The following is a 21,611-nucleotide window of genomic DNA, read 5'->3' on the forward strand; positions in this document are numbered from 1 at the left end:
GGACCCGAGGGGTTCGTATGGCCGCTCCCTGCGCGCGGGTGGTGCGCGCCCCGGAGCTCGCCAGCAGCGCCGCGGGCTCGGAGCGGCTCTGAGCTCCGTCGCCTGCCGACGTCGCCCTAGCGGGTCCCGTGCCCCCTCCTCCCCACCGTCGCGGAGCCCAGACGCGGACAGGATCCCCGGGAGCAGCCGGAGGCGGTGGTGGAGGTGGCGGCTGTTCCTCCCACGGGGCGATGTGGCCGGCCGGCGCGGGCACCAAGCTGCCCTGTCCCCGGGACTCCGCGCTCCGGCGGGCGGCTTTCTCGGGCAACCTCACGGCCCTGCCTTCTCACTTGGTGCCCGCCGGCCGCAGCGTCCGGGTCTTCATCAGTGCCAATCCTGAAGGTAAGCTCTTCGGTGTGGGGTTGTCCGTCCTTCGGTCTGTCCTTCTGTCGGTCCGCGCGGCGGCGGCCGCTGAAGTGTGGGGCTGGCCCGGCGCATCCCCGTGCCTGCTCGCGTCCCCTGCGCTCCCTTCCTGCTGCCCAAAGCTGTGCAGCCCGGGGCGCGTGGGAATTTACCCGAGATCACACTTGGCTTCTTCGCTGGTCGGCTCGCCCTCTGGATTCCAGGACACCCATTCTCTACCCCAGGTCAACAGGCGACATTCACGGGCGCCTGTTAGACACCCCATTCGGCCTCAACACCACCTCCCCCGCCTCCCCCCTTTTCCTTCTGCACTTTCTTCTCCCAGATTATCCCAGACGCAAATCCGAGTTCCTCTCTTGTCCAGGGTTCCTTTGCTGCTTATTCTGGCTGAGGGTCTTTTTTTGGGGGGGGGGGGTTGTTTTGTTTTGTTTGGGGGGGTGTCCTTGAAACTCGCCTCTTGCGGGATAGATCGTAACCTCTGCCTGAAGGGGTTGGAGTAGTCCATTGTAAGCTGAAGTCCTCGTGGGCGGCCAGGCGCTCTGGGGTCCCGGGACTGGCTGGCGCTCAGCCCAGCTCTGGCTCAGCCTGAGCTGATTGATCCCTTCTAGCATTAGGCCTACTCAGCGGTGGTTTCGCCCAAGGCCAAGCACCTGGTAGGCGCTCAATGAAAACTTGTTGATTTATTTGCAGTCACAAGTCACTAGGACCAAGTGCCCGGGTCAGATTTGTGATGACCATCCCCTTTCCGTTCTCAGCCCTTTATGTTGTCGTCTATTCCCTGGTGGTGATTGGGAAGAAACTGTCTTTTATTAGGAATGAAAAGAACTGCAGGAGTTCATCTTTCCTAGTGGGGTGGAGGGGAAAATATTTGAGCACAAGAGGAATGTATAGAGGACTCAAGATGTGAGAAATTTCATAATTAACTTTTTCAAAGAGGCTCTGGGTGTAATAAAAAAAAAGATGAAAGAAAGTTAACATTCAAATCATTCCTCAGGATCCTGAATTAGAAACTCAGGCCCTGGTTGCTTGTGAAAAGAATCCAGAGAGGACCAACAAAAGTTAACTTTCTAGAAAATGATCACTCCCCCAAACATGAAATTCCAAGGGAAGCTGTCCTGACAAAGGAATGTGAAAAAGAATCAGATAGGCAATATACTAATACTAGAAGAATTGTGTACTTCAAAAGAGGATGGTCTTCCTTTTTTGAGTTTGCATCTCAGCTCACACAGAGTTTAACTGAGGAGACTTTGAGGAAGAAATGCTACCCTTTTCATAAATCATTCTATCTTGAATATATCATCCAGGATTTCTGCCTAAATCTAAATTAAGTAACCATACAACTATGCAGTCTAATTTATGGATTTAAAGAAAGCTGTAAGTGAAATTTTCAGTGATTGTAAAAAAAAGAAAAAAAACTGTTTTAGTAAGGTTTTTTAAGTGTTTGAGAGAATTATGTTAGAAAAACGTTTCACTTTTCACTTTTCAGTTTTCTAGAGCTTTGTAAAATGCCATATGAAGTGTTTAAATCTGTGGATACAATGCCAACTAAATCACTGTCGTGTCCCTTGGACAAGCGCTTCTACAATTCTGTGCGAACTCTGTTAATTCATCAGTAGTTAATTAGGTTCTTGCATCACTAGATATGACTGATGCTAAATATATACTGTGAGCTTAATATTGGATTAATGTTCAAGATTGATGTCAATTTTTTCTTAAATGTATCCCTATTATTCTTCAAACTTCCTAGTTGCTTGAAATAACGTGCATGCAATAAGCCTAGGAAAGCCAACAGGACAGGTATGCTACTCATGCCATTTGGTCTTTGGATTTTCCTGGACAGCATCCATACTGATCTTTAAAAGGCCAGGAATGTGAAACTTACATGTGAAGTTTCAAGAGAGGCAGGATCTCAAATGTTATTCAAATTGAAAAGCCAAATTCTATATTGAAAGAAGGTAGAGCTGGGCATTTTTAATGATCTGAGCATGAAGCCTTAAAATCTTGGCAAAAGCTCTCTCTGAGGCAAGCACTTTCCTGTCACATCTTTCTGGATGCAATTTAGAAAGCAAATGGTTGTGTTTTGGTACGGCCCAAGATTAGATTCTTGGCCAATACTGAAAGACCTCTTCACTGTCAAATGAAGACAAAGGACATTATCTCATTCTTTACTTTACAAGCGGAAATCCAATTTATGTTCTAAATAAAAGCTACTCCATGTTGAAGCCTCAGAAATATTTTGAGAATCTCACAAGGCACTGGCACAGATTATTGGTTGTAGTTTTTTTTAATAAGTATTACTTTATAAGGCTTGTATGGAATTTCCCCATTTACAGTGAAGGCAATGCATCTCTTCAGAATGGAAAATTAATTTCCCACGTTAGTTGATTCTGTATTTTAATACTGATTTCCATCCATAAACAACTTCTGAGGCTGGTGAACCAAACAGTGTTCTCCCTATTTTGCAGATGAGAAAATTAAGGCTGTGTCCAGGTAAACTACTTGTCTGAAGTCATAAAGGAGATTGAGACAGCTTAAAACCTGTAGGACATTCAAAACACGAGTCTTGATGGGTTTTGACCTGTTTAGCTGGGCACCTGTCATATCCCTTAAGTAGTGCATTCCCAAGAGATTAAGCAAGAGATTAAGCCAGCTATGGTAGATATGTGCTGTCTAGTACTTGGCTATTGTGCTATGAAGAGCTGGAAGGAAGCATGGCTTCACTGACCCACTTGCAACCACTGTGCAGCAGCCTTGGGGGTATTCAAGGAAGCCACAGTATGTACTGAACTGTAATCGTCTTGTCCAAAACTATCTATCCAGTCCTATCTACATGGAAAATATTGGAGAAAAATCCTTGTGGACAAGCAATTACCTTATCCCAGACTTGCTTAAATGGATGGGCCTTGGATTTCACCTGGTCCTACAGCCCACCCAACTTAGAACTTCCAGCCATGGCATCTTTATTAAGCCTTAGAAGTCTTCTAGTCATTTAGCCACTGTCTCTCTGCCAGAACAACACTTATATCTCCTTGGAACAATGATTTTTTAAAGCATATTAAAAAAAATCCTCTACTGTGATTATTCTTAATAGTGCCTGCATATGTAGAGAAGAGAATCCTACATGGTTCTCTCCATGTTATTAGAGCTTGAGGACCCTGCTCTTGCATTCTTCTATTCAGAACCAATTTAGAGTAAAGTAAGTAAAAGTCTGAATGCAAACGAAAGAAAATATGCTGACTTTGCTACTGATAAAAAGTGATACCAGTTCACAATCATTTCTGTGGTCCTCTGCGATAAATGCAACATGGAATATTCTCTGCCTCTAACTCCTCACTCTGTTCTTTAGATTTAGAGGGAAAATGCTTATATACAGTTATACATATATGTATGTATAACATATGTATACATGTATTATATAAATACATTATATATACATATATGTATATATACATATATATGCAGACCGAGTTAATGCTCCTTATCACATATATGTCTATGAGGACACATGACTTCATTGTAGTAAATGTTGTAAAGAGCTTTTGGTAATGACAGAAATGTCTTTATCTGCTATGGTAGCATCAGTCACACATGGCTGGCTACTGAGCATTGACTGGTATGACTAAGCATCTGATTTTGAATCATATTTAATGGACTTAAATTTAAATAGTACATGCAGCTGCTGGCTATTTTATCAGAAGCAAAGTTCTAAGTGGATAAAGAGTTCAAGTAGCTTCATGTCAGCCAAAGTCTGGTTTGGCTCCCAATGACTCAAGTCACTTAAGATTTGCCATCAGATGAATTAGAGAAAATCTTTAATTCTCAAACTTTGGAGTTGTGAAATTTTAGGTAATGGGCATAGCCCTTTACTGGGGAATACAGTTGAAACTATTCGTGTGAGTTTCTCAAAAAAATGAATCCAGAGTTGGACAGTTACCCTTCCACACAGTGTCATCGGTGAAGATGGCACAAACCACCTGCCCTTCTACTAATGGGCAGACCTGACCCTCAACTAAAAGAAGAAGGGCAGGTTTTCTTGTAACAGATAAAAAGGGACTGGGCTGTTGTGCTTAGATTTTCCTTCCAACTGAAGCCATTGGGTGAATGCACTTCTTTTCCCTAAGGAATAAATAATAGCACTGCTTGTCCAGTAAAGCTCTGTGTGTGTGTGTGTGTGTGTGTGTGTGTGTGTGTGTGTGTGTGTGTGTGTGTGTGTGTGTGTTATGGATACCTGAAAGGAGAAAAGAATACCTCAGCATTTTACCTTTGTGCAATCTCCCACCCACTCAGATTTCTGCTGTGGTCATCTTTGAGAGCAGGGCTCTCAGGTTGATAGATGAACATGTCCAGGCCTTTCATTCCCATGTAGATTTCTTTCGTGAGCATGACTTTGCATCTCCCCACATCCTTCTCCATGTCTCTGCATTCTTGGAAGGGAAACTTTTTCTCCATTTTTATGGAAGCTACAGCAAAGACACGTTGTTGCTCTCATATCTGTCCATAGTCTCACTCAGTGGTTCACATCAGTATTCCTTTGGCTTGCTTTTCCAGACAAGAAGAGGAAATATCTGCACCAGTAAATTCATATGAACCCTATCAGTACTTCCCCATAATTATTCTGACCTTTTGACTATCCTAATCATTTTCATGACTCATGATTTTTGAGAATCTATAAATAATCTGGAAAAATGCATCAGAAAATACACATATGTCTTTATATAAACATATACACACAGTTATTTTGATACCCTAAGAATATTTTTTTTACAGACTTGGGGCTTGAACTCAAGGCCTGGGCACTGTCCCTGAGGCTCATTGGGATCAAGAGTAGCACTCTATTACTTGAGCCGTAGCACCACAGCTGGCTTTTTCTGAGTTATTTATTGGAAATAAGGGTCTCATGGACTTTTTAATTTGTCGGTCATGAGGCTTGAACTCTGGGCCTAGGCAGTGTCCCTGAGCTCTTCAGCTCAAAGCTAGTGCTCTACCACTTGAGCCACAGCACCATTTTTGGTTTTCTGGTGGTTAGTTGGAGATAAGAGTCTCATGGACTTTCCTTCCTGAGCTGGCTTTGAACCATGATCCTCAGATTTCAATCTTCTGAGTAGCTAAGATTACAGGTGTGAGCCACTGGCGCTGGCTTCTTATGGTCTTTTTTGCCTGGGCTGGTTTCAAACCATGATCCTCAGATCTTAGACTCTTGAGTAGCTAGAATTACAGGTGTGAGCCACTGCCGCTTGGCTAAAATATCTTTTCTTCTTTAAGTCTTGAAGTATATACAAAGTAGCTACTTTATGGCAGGTGTACAAAGGACATTTTAATAACTGAATAACTCTAAGTGTTTTTTAAAATCTTTACGCAGATATTATTTGGGCAGGAAAAAAGTACTAGATATAAGTAATCCTTGGATCTTTCATTCATTATTTTTTATTAGCTTACATTAGTTTCATTGGTTAACAAAGTATTTCTCGAGCAAGTTGCTGAGCTTGTTTGTTACCCAGCTGGTTAAAACAATACAATAACAGCAGCAACCTATAAGGTTATTGAGTAGATTAAATAATCTAATACATGTAAAGTATTAGAATAATGTTAGTCACATGGTAAACATTAAATATCTGTTATTTTTATCATTGTCTTTATTATTTTCTACTAATATCCAAGTGTATCTATGCCAGAAACACAGTTTATATCAATCACATCAGATAGAACTCAGTAAAACCATTCTAAATCTTACATAGAACAAAGAGCCTCCCAAAGACATTGTAAAAATTAGAAGATCAAAAATCAGGACACCACTAGCCTTCATTTCACATTACCAAAGCTGCCACCCATTGGGAAGGATGCTATAGAAGAAGCAGGATCTGGATATCTGAAAACCTCATTCATGCTAGTGCATCTGTTTAGCAAAATCAGAATTGCACTTGAACCTTTGTAACACGCAAGTATAGAGGTTTCAAGGCTTCCAGACACATGCGCCAAATACACATAGACTCCAAGGAAGAAGAAGAAAAGAGTACTGTATACCCAAAACCAAAAATCAGTGTCCAGCCAGAAGAAAAGCAGATACGTGCAACCTTCAACAAATGTTCTCAAAACACCTATAGTGTGTGGAATGTCTTTCTGGTGCTTAGAATTCAGGATTCAACAGAACAGACCAGCCATGGTGTAGCTCTATGCAGTATACAAAGGGCAAGGAGAATTGTGGAATTATGTAAGCCCGTCAGGGGGGTCACAGTAAGGAGCTTGTGGAGCTCCCCAAAGGATTGACTACAGTCGGGATGTGGAAACAATTCTACATGACAATCAAATATGAGGAAAAGTGATGATGACAGCTCCACGGGGAATAAAGAGAAATCGTTTTTATTCATCAGAGAAGTTTTATGTCTTTGAATAGGAGCAGAACAGAGATCAGTGAAATTGACAATAAAGGTATTACGTGGACAATAGAGGTACACCATGTACAAAGAGATCATGGCTTTAGGGTTTAATCATCATGGATCTTTTAACATGCCTGTTACATCACAGGAAGGACACCATTGAAAAGATGTCTTCAGGTTGTATTTTATTTCTACTTCAGTTAGGTATTGCCATTTACCAACCCACCCCCAAAACTTAACGGCTTCAAACAATAATTAGTTGTCATTAGTTTAGTCAAGGCTCAGCTCAGTGGTTCTTCTGTTCCGTGGGATTCTTCATGGAATTACTTTATCTAATGTGTTTGGTTAAACCTCTGTTTGACTGGGCAGGGAAGTAAAAGATGGTTTCCCTCTTATGTCTGGGACTTTAGTATTCCTCCTAAGGGGTCACTGCCCCCATCCTAAGTCTTCTCCCATCATTTCAAAGTCTAGTCCAAGCTTCATCCTATAGCATTTGGCCTCATGAGATAAAAGAAATTGTGGCCTTTAGGCCGGATATGGATATGTCTTCAGTGCGGCTTATAGACCAGTTTAAATTTAAGCCACAGGAAACTAGGCTCCATTTCTTTGAAGACTGAGGAAAAGCTTAGCACCTTTCATCACCTCCTAAGTTCTAACATCTAGACATGATTTGTCATTTAAGTTAGATATCTAATTTTAAACAGTGCAAACACGCTTGTAGCAAAATGTCCAATATAAGGCTGAGGATATAGTTCAGTGGTAGAGCACTCAACTAGCATGTAGAAGGCCTTGAGTTCAGACTGTTAACACTGCAAAAATTAGGAAAACTAATATAAAGAAGAGAAGTATATAGCACAAGAGCTAGTAGCACCAAGAACTATTTACAAATAGCAGAATATTTGCGTAAGTCCAGTGCTTAACATGACCTTGGCACAAACATTTCCTCTCTCCAGAAATAAGCTGGTGGATTGATACACAGCAATAGATAACTGAAAAATAAGAAAGAAATGGTAAGCACCTTATAAAATGGCAAATGTGGAGACTTCTAAAGAATAACAGGAAGTGACTGAATGCGATTAACTGAGTATAAGGTGCTTTCTATTTAAAGGCAGGCAGGGCATGTTATATTTATTGAGATACTGAATAAATTCCATCTAGTTGAGAAGTTCTGACAAGAATTGATATGACAACACATATTTCATTGGTTCAATAAGAGAATGTCAAGTAACTGGCTCCACATTCTAAACAGCGCATAGCGTCAAATCCAATATGGTTTCAGAAGAGCAGTGATACAAGAGTTCCACATTAAAATTCTTGTCAACACAAAAAAGTTCTTCGAAATCTTTCCATGATGGTTATGTCATTTAAGCAAATGTAAACCTTGTAGGATGACTGGAGACTACACAAGCGCTGAACTGTCACATGAAATTAATGGAGAAGAAAGTGCGGCAATGCTTGCATTAAGACCCCTGTATGGTACATCTTCAAAGCGTTAGTTGTCATCATGACTTTTGTTGAAACCCAATAGCAAATGAAAGTGTGTTGTCTGATACCTAGTTGAGAAAGGAGTTAAGTGATAGAAAGTTAATAAAAAAGATGGAAAAACTGCAGTTTTGGCTAAAATTCAAAGGAGTTAAGAATTCCCCCATTCAAATTAAATGCTTCCTTGAACTCTCATTCTAAATCTGAAATATCTCTAAAATTTTGACATATGCACATTCAGAGAGTAAAGCATAGATGACAGATGTCTTATTCCTAGAGTTATTACAGAATTTGAGTCAGAAGCAAACATACAAAATTGAAAGTATATCCTTCACAATGCTTAATACTGTTTATTATATAGTCATTCATATTCTTACCAATGAATCTATTTCCTTCAGATTTTATTCTAAGCTTCAGCTACAATACCGTTTAGATTCCCATAGTGTACCTGCAGATCCCTACTTGTCATGCAATGTTCCAAAGGAAAGAAGAGATACATACTTCTGTCTTTATTACAGGAAACCTCTTTTCTGCCCAGGGGCATTTTTGACACTTATGTCATCATTCACAGGTAACACAAAATTATCAATACAGGCAGCCTCTTCAACTAAGGGCAGCTGACAAGAAGTGTATGTGTCAGTCATATATACCAAATGATTTTGTGGGTTTTATGTGGCCTATGGGCCAGCTATTCCTTGCCTCTGCTAGATACCTAAGATGCAGAACAAATTCAGCTGTCCATAACTATGAACGCTGCTTTTCATGCAAGCCATGTTTACATTGTTGGGGTCCGGTTTTTCTTTTTTTTTTTAATTTAATTTTATTTTATTTGTGAACATACTGTACAGAGGGGTTACAATTACATGGGCAGGATAATGCGTACATTTCTTACCAAGCATTGCAGCGGGGGTCCGGTTTTTCTAATGTCCCAGTGCAGCATGAGCTGTTCACATTTAACCAAAGGGAGGCCACCCAGGTAGTCTAGAACTGAGAAATGATCTCTGAGGGGTGGCCAATAGGGTAATAATCTTGTGAGAACAAATCCACATCCAGAAAAGGCACTTGGTACCAGAAAGTGTGGTAGGATCCACAGGAATACCTGTAAAAAGATAAAGACAGCAAAGTATATTGGCAAAATTTGTTTAATTTTCCTAAATTTGAGAAAAATAACAATCTCATTCAGAAAGCAAGGACCCAAATAGTATAGGTCAAAATTTATTTAAAAGCCTAGAAAATTGATTTAAGAATTAGGGGAGAGTAAAGTGCTGGTGGCCTCAACCAGGAGGTTGAGACCTGAGAATCATAGTTCAGAGCCAACCTGATTAGGAAAGGCCACAAGACTCTTATCTCTAATTAACCACCAGAATAAAGGAAGTGGAGCTGTGGCTCAAATTGATAGAGTGATAGCCATTAGCAAAAGAGCTCAGGGATAGTACCCAGGCCCTACAACCACCACCAATAACAATAAAAAAGAATTATAGGAGAAAGAGAATTGCTTGAATATTTCTTTGGCTTTTTCTAAAGTCATGCATGAAGTGGGTTTTAGATAGATAAAAAACATGAGGTCCTGGGAGTCTTGTGACCCACTCCCATTCAGATGTAGGATAGGGGTAGAGAAATTTGATAGCATAAAGCATGTAGTAAAAGAAATAGGATACCAGTCCCTACATGTAAGGGAGAGCTTAAGTGAGGTTCTAAGTACAAATCTTCTGTCAGTCAAAACCAGAACTGCTACCTGAGTAACATGATCTGAGACTCAAAGAACTGGGTATACTATTGTGATTAGGTTCAGGGAGTTAGAACAGCTTCCATTATCCGTAATGGGGAGTGCCAAGTATGTCAGCAAGGGGGCACAGGCTGGGCAGCAGGAAGCTGCCACAAAGAATAAGGAATTAAGAGCAATATGTAAAAGATGAGGAATTATTCATTGTCATAGTTGAAGAAGGTATGTTCCAGAGAAAGGGAATGGTCCATGTCTTGAAAATTGGGTGAGGTTCATTTGTAAATGGACAGTAACTGCCTGGCAGGATTTGTAGTGGCAGAAGTGGACCCATATTCAGCCTTAGTGGAAAAGAGAGCAGTGATAGATTGCTAATGTCTGCTGTAGAATGAGGAACGGCATACATCCTTGTGAAGCATGGTGTGTTTGCTGTGGGGGAAAAAGGGATGAAGCAATAGAAGCAGCAAAGGTGGAGAAGGCTTTGGCTTGATTTCATTTGGCCCAAACAGAGCTAACAGACAGAGGGGTTGGAGGAGAGAAATAACTGCTAAGAAAATCTCTTGCTCAAGTTCTTGCTCAAATGACAAAACTGGTAGAATCACAGCTTCACAAAGAGAGAAAGAAATTGTTCAAACTGTTAAATAGACTGGAAATCTGCTTGCACCAAGTAAAACCTCATGCCAGTTTTGTTGCTAAGCAAACACAAGATTAGCAAAAGATCATACCAAGTTGATGGTATTCTAGAAAACCCTAATTAAAATAGAATTGAGAAGCTACTGAGGCTACTGAATAATAAGGAAAAGACAGAAAATTAGACATAAAGTTAAGACACAAAAATCTAAATGCTATGTTAGAAAGAAAGGGAAACCTGCTTTAAAAAACAATGAAAACAATGCTTATCATCTTTTCAATAAAAATAAAATTAAAAAACTGAAAAAAAGACATGAAAGTAGCAACTTGTTAATCTCAAATTCTGTATTCATAACTTGGTATAATCCATCATTATAGTCCATTTTCTTTTGCTATAATATAATAGCTGAAGCTGGATACATTGTTTTAAAAAGGGGGGAAGCTGATTTAGCTCACAATTTTGTAAGTCTAGAAGCATGGTATCAGATTCTGCTTGGCAGTATTGAGTGCCTATTTCTACATCACACATGACAGCTAGAATCACAGCAGGAACTTCTTCGAGACAGAGATTCCATGGATAGAAAAGAATCCAGGGAGGTTCAGAAGCAATCTGCTCTCACAGGAACTAACTGAAGCCCAATAAAAACTATGCTAATCTTTTCCAAGAGTGATGCCCAGTTACCTCCTGCCCAAGCCCTACCTCATAACGATTCCATTACTTTCAATACACTGGAGACCAGGTTTCCATCTCATGAGGCTTGAGGAGCACACTCAAACCATATCCAAGCATAGTATCTTTATGCAGAAGCAACTTCAATAACATCACAGGATGAAGGAAAATGAGCGGGGTGGGGAATTCAGACACTTTCTCTTTTGAAAAGCCACCAGTTGAAGTATTCAAAATCACGGAAGATGAAAACATTCTTTAAGGATTTTCACAACTGAAGGAAATCACATCTATAAAGAAAAATCTAGAAATGAGAGTTCTGCAACTGGGCCTTCCAAGTTTTGGCTACTCTCTCCATTAGAGGCAGAACCCATCACTTCTTTTGATTCTGGGTTCTGTCATGGTTTTGGCCAATAGAATACAGAAGTGGTCCAGCACTAGTATGGGGCCCAAGCATTCAGAAACCCTCCACTTCCTTTATTGTCATTGGAAATAATTGTTGTTAGGATCCAGCCACCATTTGGAGAGAGACTCCCACGGAGCCACCATTTTGTCCACGAAGAGCGTGAGCTATCTCAGAAGTAAATCCGCCAAACTCACACCTGAGCTAGCTCAGCTAGCTGATGCTGCATGCAGCAGAAACTAGCATCTTACCAAACACTGTCCACTCATTACACATCCCAGGAGACAAGGGTGGTCAAATTAATAAAATTAGCAAAGTAAGACAAAAGCATTATACTATGTACTGGCTACTGATTAAAAATAAGGGTGGGGTTAAGATTGTGATTTGCACCCCATGATTGCTATAAACTTTGACAAAATATTTAGTCTCTACCTTCATTTTTGTTCTGAAAATTAAGGATAGTGGTAACAAACTTGCAAAGTCAGTGTGGAAAAGATGTGATATTATATATAGCATGCAAAGTAATGCTATGAAGATAGCATAGACTCTAAAAGCAATGCTATGAAGATAGCAAAGACTCTAAAATTAGAAGATGAAGTGCATTAAAAAAAACCCTACAGATAGTGATAAGGAATAAGACTACAGAGAATGAGATTTACTTGGATAACTTTTTTATAATAGCATGAAATGAGTTGTTTTATTCCCAACCTGTGCTCCATGGATAATCCTGTATCCTTTTAGCTACAGTGGGTTACTTTAAAACATCTTATTTTAAAAGATTAGTTTAAGGAATAAATGTAAGTTCAGCCCAAGGTATAAGGTGTAAAGGTAAGAACTTACATCTCTAACAAAACAGAAACTACTAACTTGTTCGCAAAAAAAAAAAAAAAAAAAATAGCAAAAAAGCCAACTCTCTTTGAATGAGAGATAGCATGCAGAGTTCAAAAAAAGATATTCAAAGAGAATAAAAAGTTTAAAAAGACATTCAAGAGAATAAAACTTAGTGATTTTGCTTTTTAACGTAAGATGTGCTAAACTCTTATGCTAAAGTCATGATTTTTTTACACCTAAAGACTCTCTTTAATGTTGCCTTACGTTTTCATAAAGGTTCCTATTCCATTTTTCTGACTTTGGTTAATCTTTTAGACTTTCATGTACAATGTTCTCACCACAGATATTGCCGAGTTTCACATTTCATGAAAGGACCAGACCTGATTAAAAAAAAAAAAAGTGGGTAGCTATTGTGTAGGAAGACTTGCAAATGCACACCTCACGAGCTGAATTTTGCATACATTTTATGTAAATGGATCTCCAAAGGCCTGTCATGGCTATTGTAAGCCCATGATCCACTGTAAAAGGAGCATAGATGCTTCTGTGCATGTGTATGTTTGGGGTGCAGCAGGACAAAAAATGTGGGTCCCTTCACGGTGGTAAGGTGAGAAGGGAAAGGCTTTGGTTGGTAGTTTCTTCATTGATTTCACCTTGCAAATTTGAGCATAGAATTGGTTGAGAGAGAACAGCATGGTACCCAGATTTTGAAATGTAAATTGTTTTGAAGTTTGAAGCTTCTTATAAAGGACTAGAAGTTGTCATAGCCCAACCCTTCTAGGAGACAGAGTACAAAATGCCAAGAATCAACATACTATGAACCATTCTCCTGTATATACTCAGAAAGATTATCTGAAGAAAAAGAAATGTAAGTTTTGCTAAATATATTGGTTCTGTATGTGAGAGGGTGATCTAAGGAGCCTTCTGCTTCAGGCATTTTACTGTTACCTGGAGATGAAGCCTTGTGAGATTTTCTTCCCAGGCTAACCTCAAACTGAGATCTTGCAGGTCTGAGATCCTCTGGGCCTCAGCCTCCTCAGTAGCTAGGATGACAGGGGTGAGTCACCAATACCTGGCTCAAACGCATTCATTTTTTTACTAAGATATTTTGGTAATGTTTGAAACTCATTGTTGGACCATTTTGTTTATTGCATAATCTTTTGTTTGTCCTTACATTTTCTTTTTGGGGAACATGAGTGTATCTAAACTGTGTCCATGGCAGAAAAAGACTTCAGTCTTCAGATGTCATGAGGAAGACAGAAACAGAGCCCTGCTCTGGGGCAGCTGTGGTGGGTTCAGCCAGTGACCACTCTGAATACCCTGAACATCCCAGACCAGTGTGGATGTCCTCAATGCCAGAGTTTACACGCAAAGTCTTCCAGGACACGAGTTTCTCTTGATACCAGAGCATCTTTAATCACAGCCCCAGAGTTCTCAATTCATGGTTTCTGTACTCTATGTCAGGAAGCAGGTTCTAGAACTTGAGTCTCCCATCTTTCTGTCCATCCAGAACAAAACCAATCTGTAACACATATCTTAGGAAGTTCTGAGATTAAATTCTCGTTTCATATACACAAAGTCTACAGAGAACCAAAGTTCTGTCCTTTGCATAAAACTCTTCCAACTGTGTAAGACTTAGATTGACTTGAAAGCCAGTATTACATAGTCACATTATAATTAACATTTAACACACAAAATAGTGATTGGATTTTAAGAAAGAGAAGGTGAAGGGAGGTAAAGGATGAAGGGGACTTTCCAAACATTCTGCTACCAGAGTCAACTCTAGCTCACAGACATCATGGCCCCAAAATACCCTTTAAGTCTGTGTGGTTCCTCTCTCCCTTTGTCCCAAGCTAATTAAGCCACTTGTGGTTTAAATATGCAATGTCCTCAAAGGTGCATTAATGAATTCTTGGTGGTGATATTTAGGAAGGTTCTGGAAGAGTTAGGAGGTGGGATCTACCTACAGGAAGTAGGTCACTGACATATGTCTTTGAGATACATCATCCCCAGTCCCTCCTTTCTCTCTCTCTGCTACCTGGTGAGCAGCTTTGCTCTGTTCCCCACTTTGGCTCCCATGATGCTTTGCCTCACCTCAGGCCTCAGCAGTAGACCCAGCTGACCACAGATGGAAACCTCCAGCCCTGAGAACCAACGGAAGCCTTTCCTCCAACTATGTTCTCTTAGATGCTTGTCACAGGTACGAAAGGTCAGTTACGAAGGGGCCTCACACCCAGAAGACAGGTGGGTCCCAAGGGATAATGGCAGAGCCCCTGCCTGAGAGTCCATACTTACAAAGGCCAGAGCTCTCATCCAGCCGCATTCCATGCGTACAGCTCTCATGTTCCGGTGAAGACACCTCTAGAGGGGAAGGAAGAGTGGAAGTCCAAGGATGCCTTTGTATCACCCAGGGAAGCAAGGACTAAGAGATTAGTGTCTGTGAAAGTTGACAGTAGCTGTGAGATCTGAAATCTCTACACATTTCTCTAAATAAATAAAAATAAAATTTAAAAAAGGATTGCTAGTATTTTCAACTAGCAACATGACAACATTGAGCCTGATGAGGAGCTTTGCCAGGCTCGATCAGTTTTATGGAAAGTTTTGTGATCTGGCTTGGCCGTTTAGAAGTTGGAAAGATTGGGGCATTTGTTTTCTTTTTTCTTATTAATAAGTTTTTTTTAATTGTGAAAATACCGTACAGAGGGGTTACAATTACATGGGCAAGGTAATGAGTACATTTCTTAGCAAGCATTGTTGCCTCCTCCTTTGTTTCCCCTTACTATCCCAGAGTATTTATTTTCTAAAGAGTTTTCCCCTTGGTTTCTAATAGTAAGTGGACGTATTGTATCATATTCTTTTCATGAAGTAGTAACAGGGCATAAAATTAATGGCTTGCATTGCCTGATTGGATGCTAGCTCTAAAATCATAAACACTCTCTGACCTTCTTTTTGTTCATCTGCACAGTGAGGCAGTTTAAAAACAGGATCTCTGGAGACTCTTTCAACTGCAATATTACGTTACTCGGTTTCTCTGAAAATCCCAAGCCATGCCATTTTTGTTTTCTTTTCATGGAGAGGAAATAATAGGGTCCATCTCATTTTTGTAATTATTTAAACACCTCTACTGCATTGTCTGAAAAACAGTAATAGACGTCAAGCACAGTAGTACATGCCTGGAATCCTAGCACTTTGGAGACTGAGGCAGGAGAATAATAAGTTTGAGATTGCCCTGGGCCACACCAGAAGACCCTGTCAAAGAAAGGAGGGAAAGAGGGAAGAGAGAGAAAGAAGAGAGAGAGGAGAGAGGAAGGAGAGAAGAGAAGAAAAGAGGAAAGAAAGGAAGGAGGAAAGGGGAAAAAAGAAAACCAGTAGTCACACTGCCCATCCTCTCTGCCTTTGATTATGCTGATAATGAATGGGAAAATATTGTACAAACTTATCAGTTAATGGTGAGTACAAGGTTAGTGAGAAGCATCACCAAGATGTAGAGACATCTTCAAAAATGTTCCACAGTAAAACTAGAAATAGAAATCTAAATAATATTCTTTTTAAAGACATAAACCAGGTACTGGTGGCTCATACCTGTAATCCTAGCTACTCAAAAGGCTGAGTCCTGATGTTTGAGATTGGAGCCAACCAAGGAGGAAAAGTCCCAGAGACCCTTATCTCAAAATAATGGGCAAAATGCCAGTAGTAGAGGTATGGCTTAAGTAGTAGACTAGCAGTCTTAAGCAGAAAATCCAAGTGAGAGTGAAAGGTCAAGTTCCAGTATTGGCATGTGTGTGTGCACGTCTGCAAACACACACACACAGAGAGGTACAGAATACTTCAGCCTTACAAAGGAGACTTTCAGTCAGATAAACAGTATTTGGAGTTTGGAGCAAAGCTGAGTATGAACTCCTGGGTGGAAGGGACTGGGTGTCTGAGTTGGGTAATGGCACCATTGTGGCTGAAAGTACATATTCCCCACAGACTTGAGACTAATAAGAGGTCAAATGTTCTGACCCTGAGGCTGGAAACCGGAGTGGTATTTTCTTAGTTGTCTTAATTTTACCAGCCCTTGGTTTCCTTATCTATAACTTTGACAATATCATGAGGTGCTTATGACACTTAAATAACTGAAGACTTGTGAGCCTTTAGCACGTGCTTGGCACAGTGAGCTTTCACTGAGTAGTTGTTCACAAGGATTCTACTCCATTGTTAAGTAACTCCATTAGCACCAGCTCAGCTAGTGAGGTGACAGCAAACATCTTTGTCGCTCACTCAAGGCAGAATGTGACATGATGATACAGTTCAGAAACATTTATATTCTGTTTGCTTATATTGTGACAGTGTTTGCTTGACAGTCAAGCTTGACATCTTAAGAGGCCCATACAGTAAACAAAGATGTTTACTATACACATCTTTAAGTGCTCTTGTAAAATTACCATTAGAAGTTAGGTCAGAAATGACAGGAATAAGCACTTCCTTTTCTTCCCTTCTTCCTTTCTTCCCTCACTCCCTCTCTTCCTTCCTTTCTTTCTCCCTTCCTTCCTTTTTATTAATGAGACAAGGTCTCACTGTTTGGCCAAGGCTGCCTTTGAACACACAGTCCTTCCGCCTCATTCTCGGTGTGCTTGGAGTACAGGTATGCACCACCACACCCAGAATAGACATGTTTTCTTTACATGAGATTTCATTTTGAATCAGAAATTTGCAAGTCATCTAACCAAATGTTTATTGAAGATTTTATGTATGTAAGATATGGAGACTACCCCCCTCAGCTGTCCAAGACCCTAGGAACTAAAATGGTATTGCACAAGAGACATAGTAACTGGATATTTAGAGGTAACACAAAGTGATATTCCCAAACCTTAAGAATAAGAAGTATTAGCTAAAGGCTAATGCTCTCTCCTGTAATCCTAGCTACTTAGGAGACTGAAATCTGAGGATCATGAATCAAAGTCAGCCAGGGCAGGAAAGTCCATGAGACTCTTAACTCTAATGACCAAGGCTAGTGGTACTAGCCTTGAGCACAAAAGCTCAGGGACAGGGCCCGAGCCCTGAGTTCAAGCCTCAGGACAGGTAGCAGGCACACTCACACACATGTGCTCACACACAGCACACACACACAGTATAACCACAGAGAGCCAACATCTGTTCCCTGTGCCCCACAGACACAGTCCCCTGTGGCAGTGGGTGCAGAGGTGCAGTCAATATAGGTTCCCTAGTGTTAGATAAATGGCACTGGTGGTCTAGGGAGGTGCCCTTGCCAAGTCCTCTCAAACTGTCTAGGAAAGCTCTTGAAAATTTTTCTGAGAGGAGAAAGGAAGGCGGCAGCGTCTGAGGAACCCACTATGAAGCTGCCTGAGCAAGGACCCTGCAGGGCTATGTCCAGCTCAGTGAGGTCAGTGGCCTTCTCTATGGGGTGGAGAGGGAGCAACATCAAAGTCCCGGGTGGATGTCCCCTGGCACCATGCAGCTCAGCATCAGCTGTGCTGTAACCCCATCAGGGATAACAGGTCCAGCTACAAGGACAGCTCCTCTTCTTCTTCTTCTTTTTTACTTGTGAAAATACTGTACAGAGGGGTTACAATTACACGGGCAAGGTAATGAGTACATTTCTTATCTGATTGTTGCAATGGGTCCACCTGTATCCCTATTTAAACGATTTGTTTTTGCCCTTCTCCTCCACAAATTATACCAACATCAAATACAGTGAAAGCAGGGGTTATACTGTGGGGGAGGGACATACAAAGCAACAAAGAAATCTTCTAAATATGTTAGAAACAATCGCATGAAAGAAAAAAAGCAATTGAATCTTTATCTTGGGGTTCATTTTCCCTAACATCAACTTATTTGACTGTTTCTGCTTGTCTCAGACATATACTAGTTATTGCAAATAACAGAAACAATGGGACCTATGTGTCTTTGGGCCTGGCTTACTTCACTTAATATAATTTTTTCCAAGTCTTTCCATTTCCTAACAAATGGGGCAATGTCATTCTTTCTGATGGAGGCATAGAATTCCATTGTGTATATATAACACATTTTCTTGATCCATTCATCTACTGAGGGGCATCTGTGTTGGTTCCATATCTTAGCTATGGTAAATAATGCTGTGATGAACATAGTTGTGCTGGTAGCTTTAGTGTGATCTTGTTTGTGATCATTTGGGTAAATGCGCAAAAGTGGGATTGCTGGGTCATAGGGGAGCTCTATGTGGAGTCTTTTGAGGAACCTCCATACTACTTTCCAAAGTGGTTGAACAAGTTTACACTCCCACCAACAATGCAGTAAGGTTCCCTTCTTTCCACATCCCCTCCAGCATCTGATGTTATTAGAGCTGTTGATTATAGCCATTCTAACTGGAGTGAGGTGGTATCTCAATGTTGTTTTGATTTGCATTTCTTTTATGGCTAGGGAAGTTGAGCATTTATTTCTTCATGTGTCTATTGGTCATCCTTCTTTCCTCTTCAGAGAAGTTTCTCTTTAAGTCTTTAGCCCACTTATTTATTGGGCAGTTGTTTCTTTGAAGGTTTGTTGTTGGGGGATTTAATTTTTTGAGTTCCAGGTATATTTTAGATATGAGACTCTTGTCTGTTGTATGGATAGTGAAGATCTTCTCCCAATCCGTGGGCTTTCTATTGATCTTGCTAGCTATGTCCTTTGCCATGCAGAGGCTCTGCAATTTCATGCAATCCCATTTGAAGGTCAGCTCTTTTTGACAGGACTCTTGTCATTGCAAGCAGGGAATTCAGTAGCCCACAAGGAAGACACATAAGCAAAGTGTCATATGGTCATATAGGGCATTTTAAAAATTATTCCAGTATTTTATTCATTACTGGGGCTCTTTTTAAACATGGAGAACCACCCAATTGCACGTTAATAGCAGACTAAACAATCGTGGTACTTCTGCATCCCGAGATGCTGTAGTAATGTGCACAGAGGGAAGGAATCCATGGTAGTGACCTGGATTGGTGTTCAGCATGAAACCCAAGTAAAGGAAAAGGGAAAATACACTATGAATAGTCTTCTTTTCAACTTATATACGCTATCAAGACCTACAACAGTACACACCTGAGGGAATCCACTTAACTACAAGCCAAGCAGCATTTATTTATCTCCAAGGTTAAAAGGATTTCCCCTATTTTTATGACACAGATTTTAGTTTTTATTCCAGTCATGTGTTTTCATTATGGCATCTATGCATGTATATAGTAATATATTTTGATCCTATTTACCTCAATTACTCTTTCCTATCCCCATTCCCCTCTGGAGTGTTTGATATGTTTATTTTCTTTTCTCATGTGCATATAATGTAATTTGACCATAATGAGCATCTCTTTTAGACGTTCCCCTGACATTTTATCCCTATTTATTTAACCCTCCCTTACATTTAGGTCCTCATTTTTTGTTCTGTTGGATTCTTTTTAAGTCATGGTTGCACATATAATAGAAGACTGAGAGGATATAAGGGCCCCCTTTGCCCTGAATCCCCAGCAGCATTTTCTGTTGTTTGTTATTTTAATGATGTCCATTGTGACTGAAGTGAATCTCATGTATTTGTTTGCATTTTGTTTGTGGCTAAGGATGTTTGGTACGTTTTCATGTACTTCTTCATGAACCATTTCTTTATGAATCTTGGGTACTTCTTTTGAGAGCTCTCTTTTCAATTCCTTTGCTCCTTTATTAATTAGATTATTCTTTTGGCACCTAATTTTCTGAGCTCTTTGTATATGTGAGATATGAACCCTTTGGCTGATGGACTAGACTGGCTGAGTTTTATGTCATGCTTCTATTTAGGAATACTTATGACATGCCTGAAGCCATCCATCATTTTTCCTATTGCATTTCCCTGGCAGCTCAGGGAGCCTGGCTTACACAAGCTTTTTAGGTGTGGGAGTCTTGGCTCTGGATCCAGAACTACTTCTAGTATCTAGGTTCCTCCACTTCATAGCCATGTGACTTCCTTACTTTCTCTGAAGCTTAATTTCCTCACCTGTGCAATGGGACTAATAATAATATTTAATTTCCAGGCATTAGTGAGCCATATTAGTATACAGATATTTAGCATTGTGCCTGGCACAGACATTTAGGACCATGCCCAACACTAATTGATAGATGTTGTTAAGATGGTTCTAAATGGTGGTGGAATGAGAGAGTAAAGGGGGAAGAAAGAAAAATAGCCAGTCCTCTATACATTTTAACAGTCAGGGAAATGAATTCAAGACAAGAGAATGATAGAATGGATAAGATTTGATTTTTTTTTTAATGAGTAACAGTAGAACTGTAGATGACCATTGGATGTAACTGGCTATTGCGTTTACTCCTGACACTCATGGAGGAGTGCCTGTAAACAGGGAGATAAAGAGTCTTTCCTGGGCATCCTTGAACTTAGGTGACAAGGACTGAGTGTGCTGATTATTATGATGGAGACTCCAGAAAAGAACAAGGCAGAGAACAGCTGTTCCATCTATTTCTGATTAGACCACAGACTCATTACACCAAAGGGGATTTAGGAACTGTATTGAAAAATCAGACAATCTGCTCCAAATCTAAACAGATAACTGTCAACTTAATTTACTGCCTGGATGAATTCAGAAGGGTGTGTGTGTGTGTGTGTGTGTGTGTGTGTGTGTGTGTGTGTAATTAGTCTCTTCCTGTACACTGGGAAGACATGGGGAATGTGAGTAGATTGCATGAGTAGATCCCATGCATCCTTAGGTAAAATGATGTTTATCTTATTCCTTCAGAAGTTATGTTCTTTACCATTTTGATTTATTTAATAATCAAGTGACCTTTTTCCTAAATAGGTCATTTTATTGTGTAGCCACTAACATTGGTTCTGGAGATTTTTGCCCAAGGAGGTTGAATATATTTATATCTGGATGTGTCCATATGTCAAACAGATATTTCAATCTGTATTTGAAAGCTGTTAAGGAGACAGAGCACTTTGAAATTTCCTGCTCCATAAAATAAAATAAAAACAAATGCTCCTGACATATCATCAGACATTTTCAAAAGATCAAAAGTAAATTGTAAAAATGAGGCTTAATTTCATAAAACATAAAATCAGAAGTGAAAACAAGATCTAGGCTTTTTTCCCTAATGTAATTATATTCT

General features: G+C 40.2%; 1 protein-coding gene across 1 annotated transcript in view; it reads left to right on the plus strand.

Moving 5' to 3' along the window:
• Positions 1–230: 230 nt before the first annotated feature.
• Nwd2 (NACHT and WD repeat domain containing 2) overlaps positions 231–21,611 on the plus strand; it is a 133,465-nt gene continuing 112,084 nt past the window's right edge. The window contains exon 1 of the mRNA XM_042678260.1: positions 231–381. Within this exon, the coding sequence (XP_042534194.1) occupies positions 231–381 (151 nt within the window). The remainder of the gene's footprint in view (positions 382–21,611) is intronic.

This window comes from Dipodomys spectabilis, unplaced genomic scaffold (genome assembly GCF_019054845.1).
Source record: "Dipodomys spectabilis isolate Male_0828 unplaced genomic scaffold, ASM1905484v1 ptg000043l, whole genome shotgun sequence".
NCBI lineage: Eukaryota > Metazoa > Chordata > Mammalia > Rodentia > Heteromyidae > Dipodomys > Dipodomys spectabilis.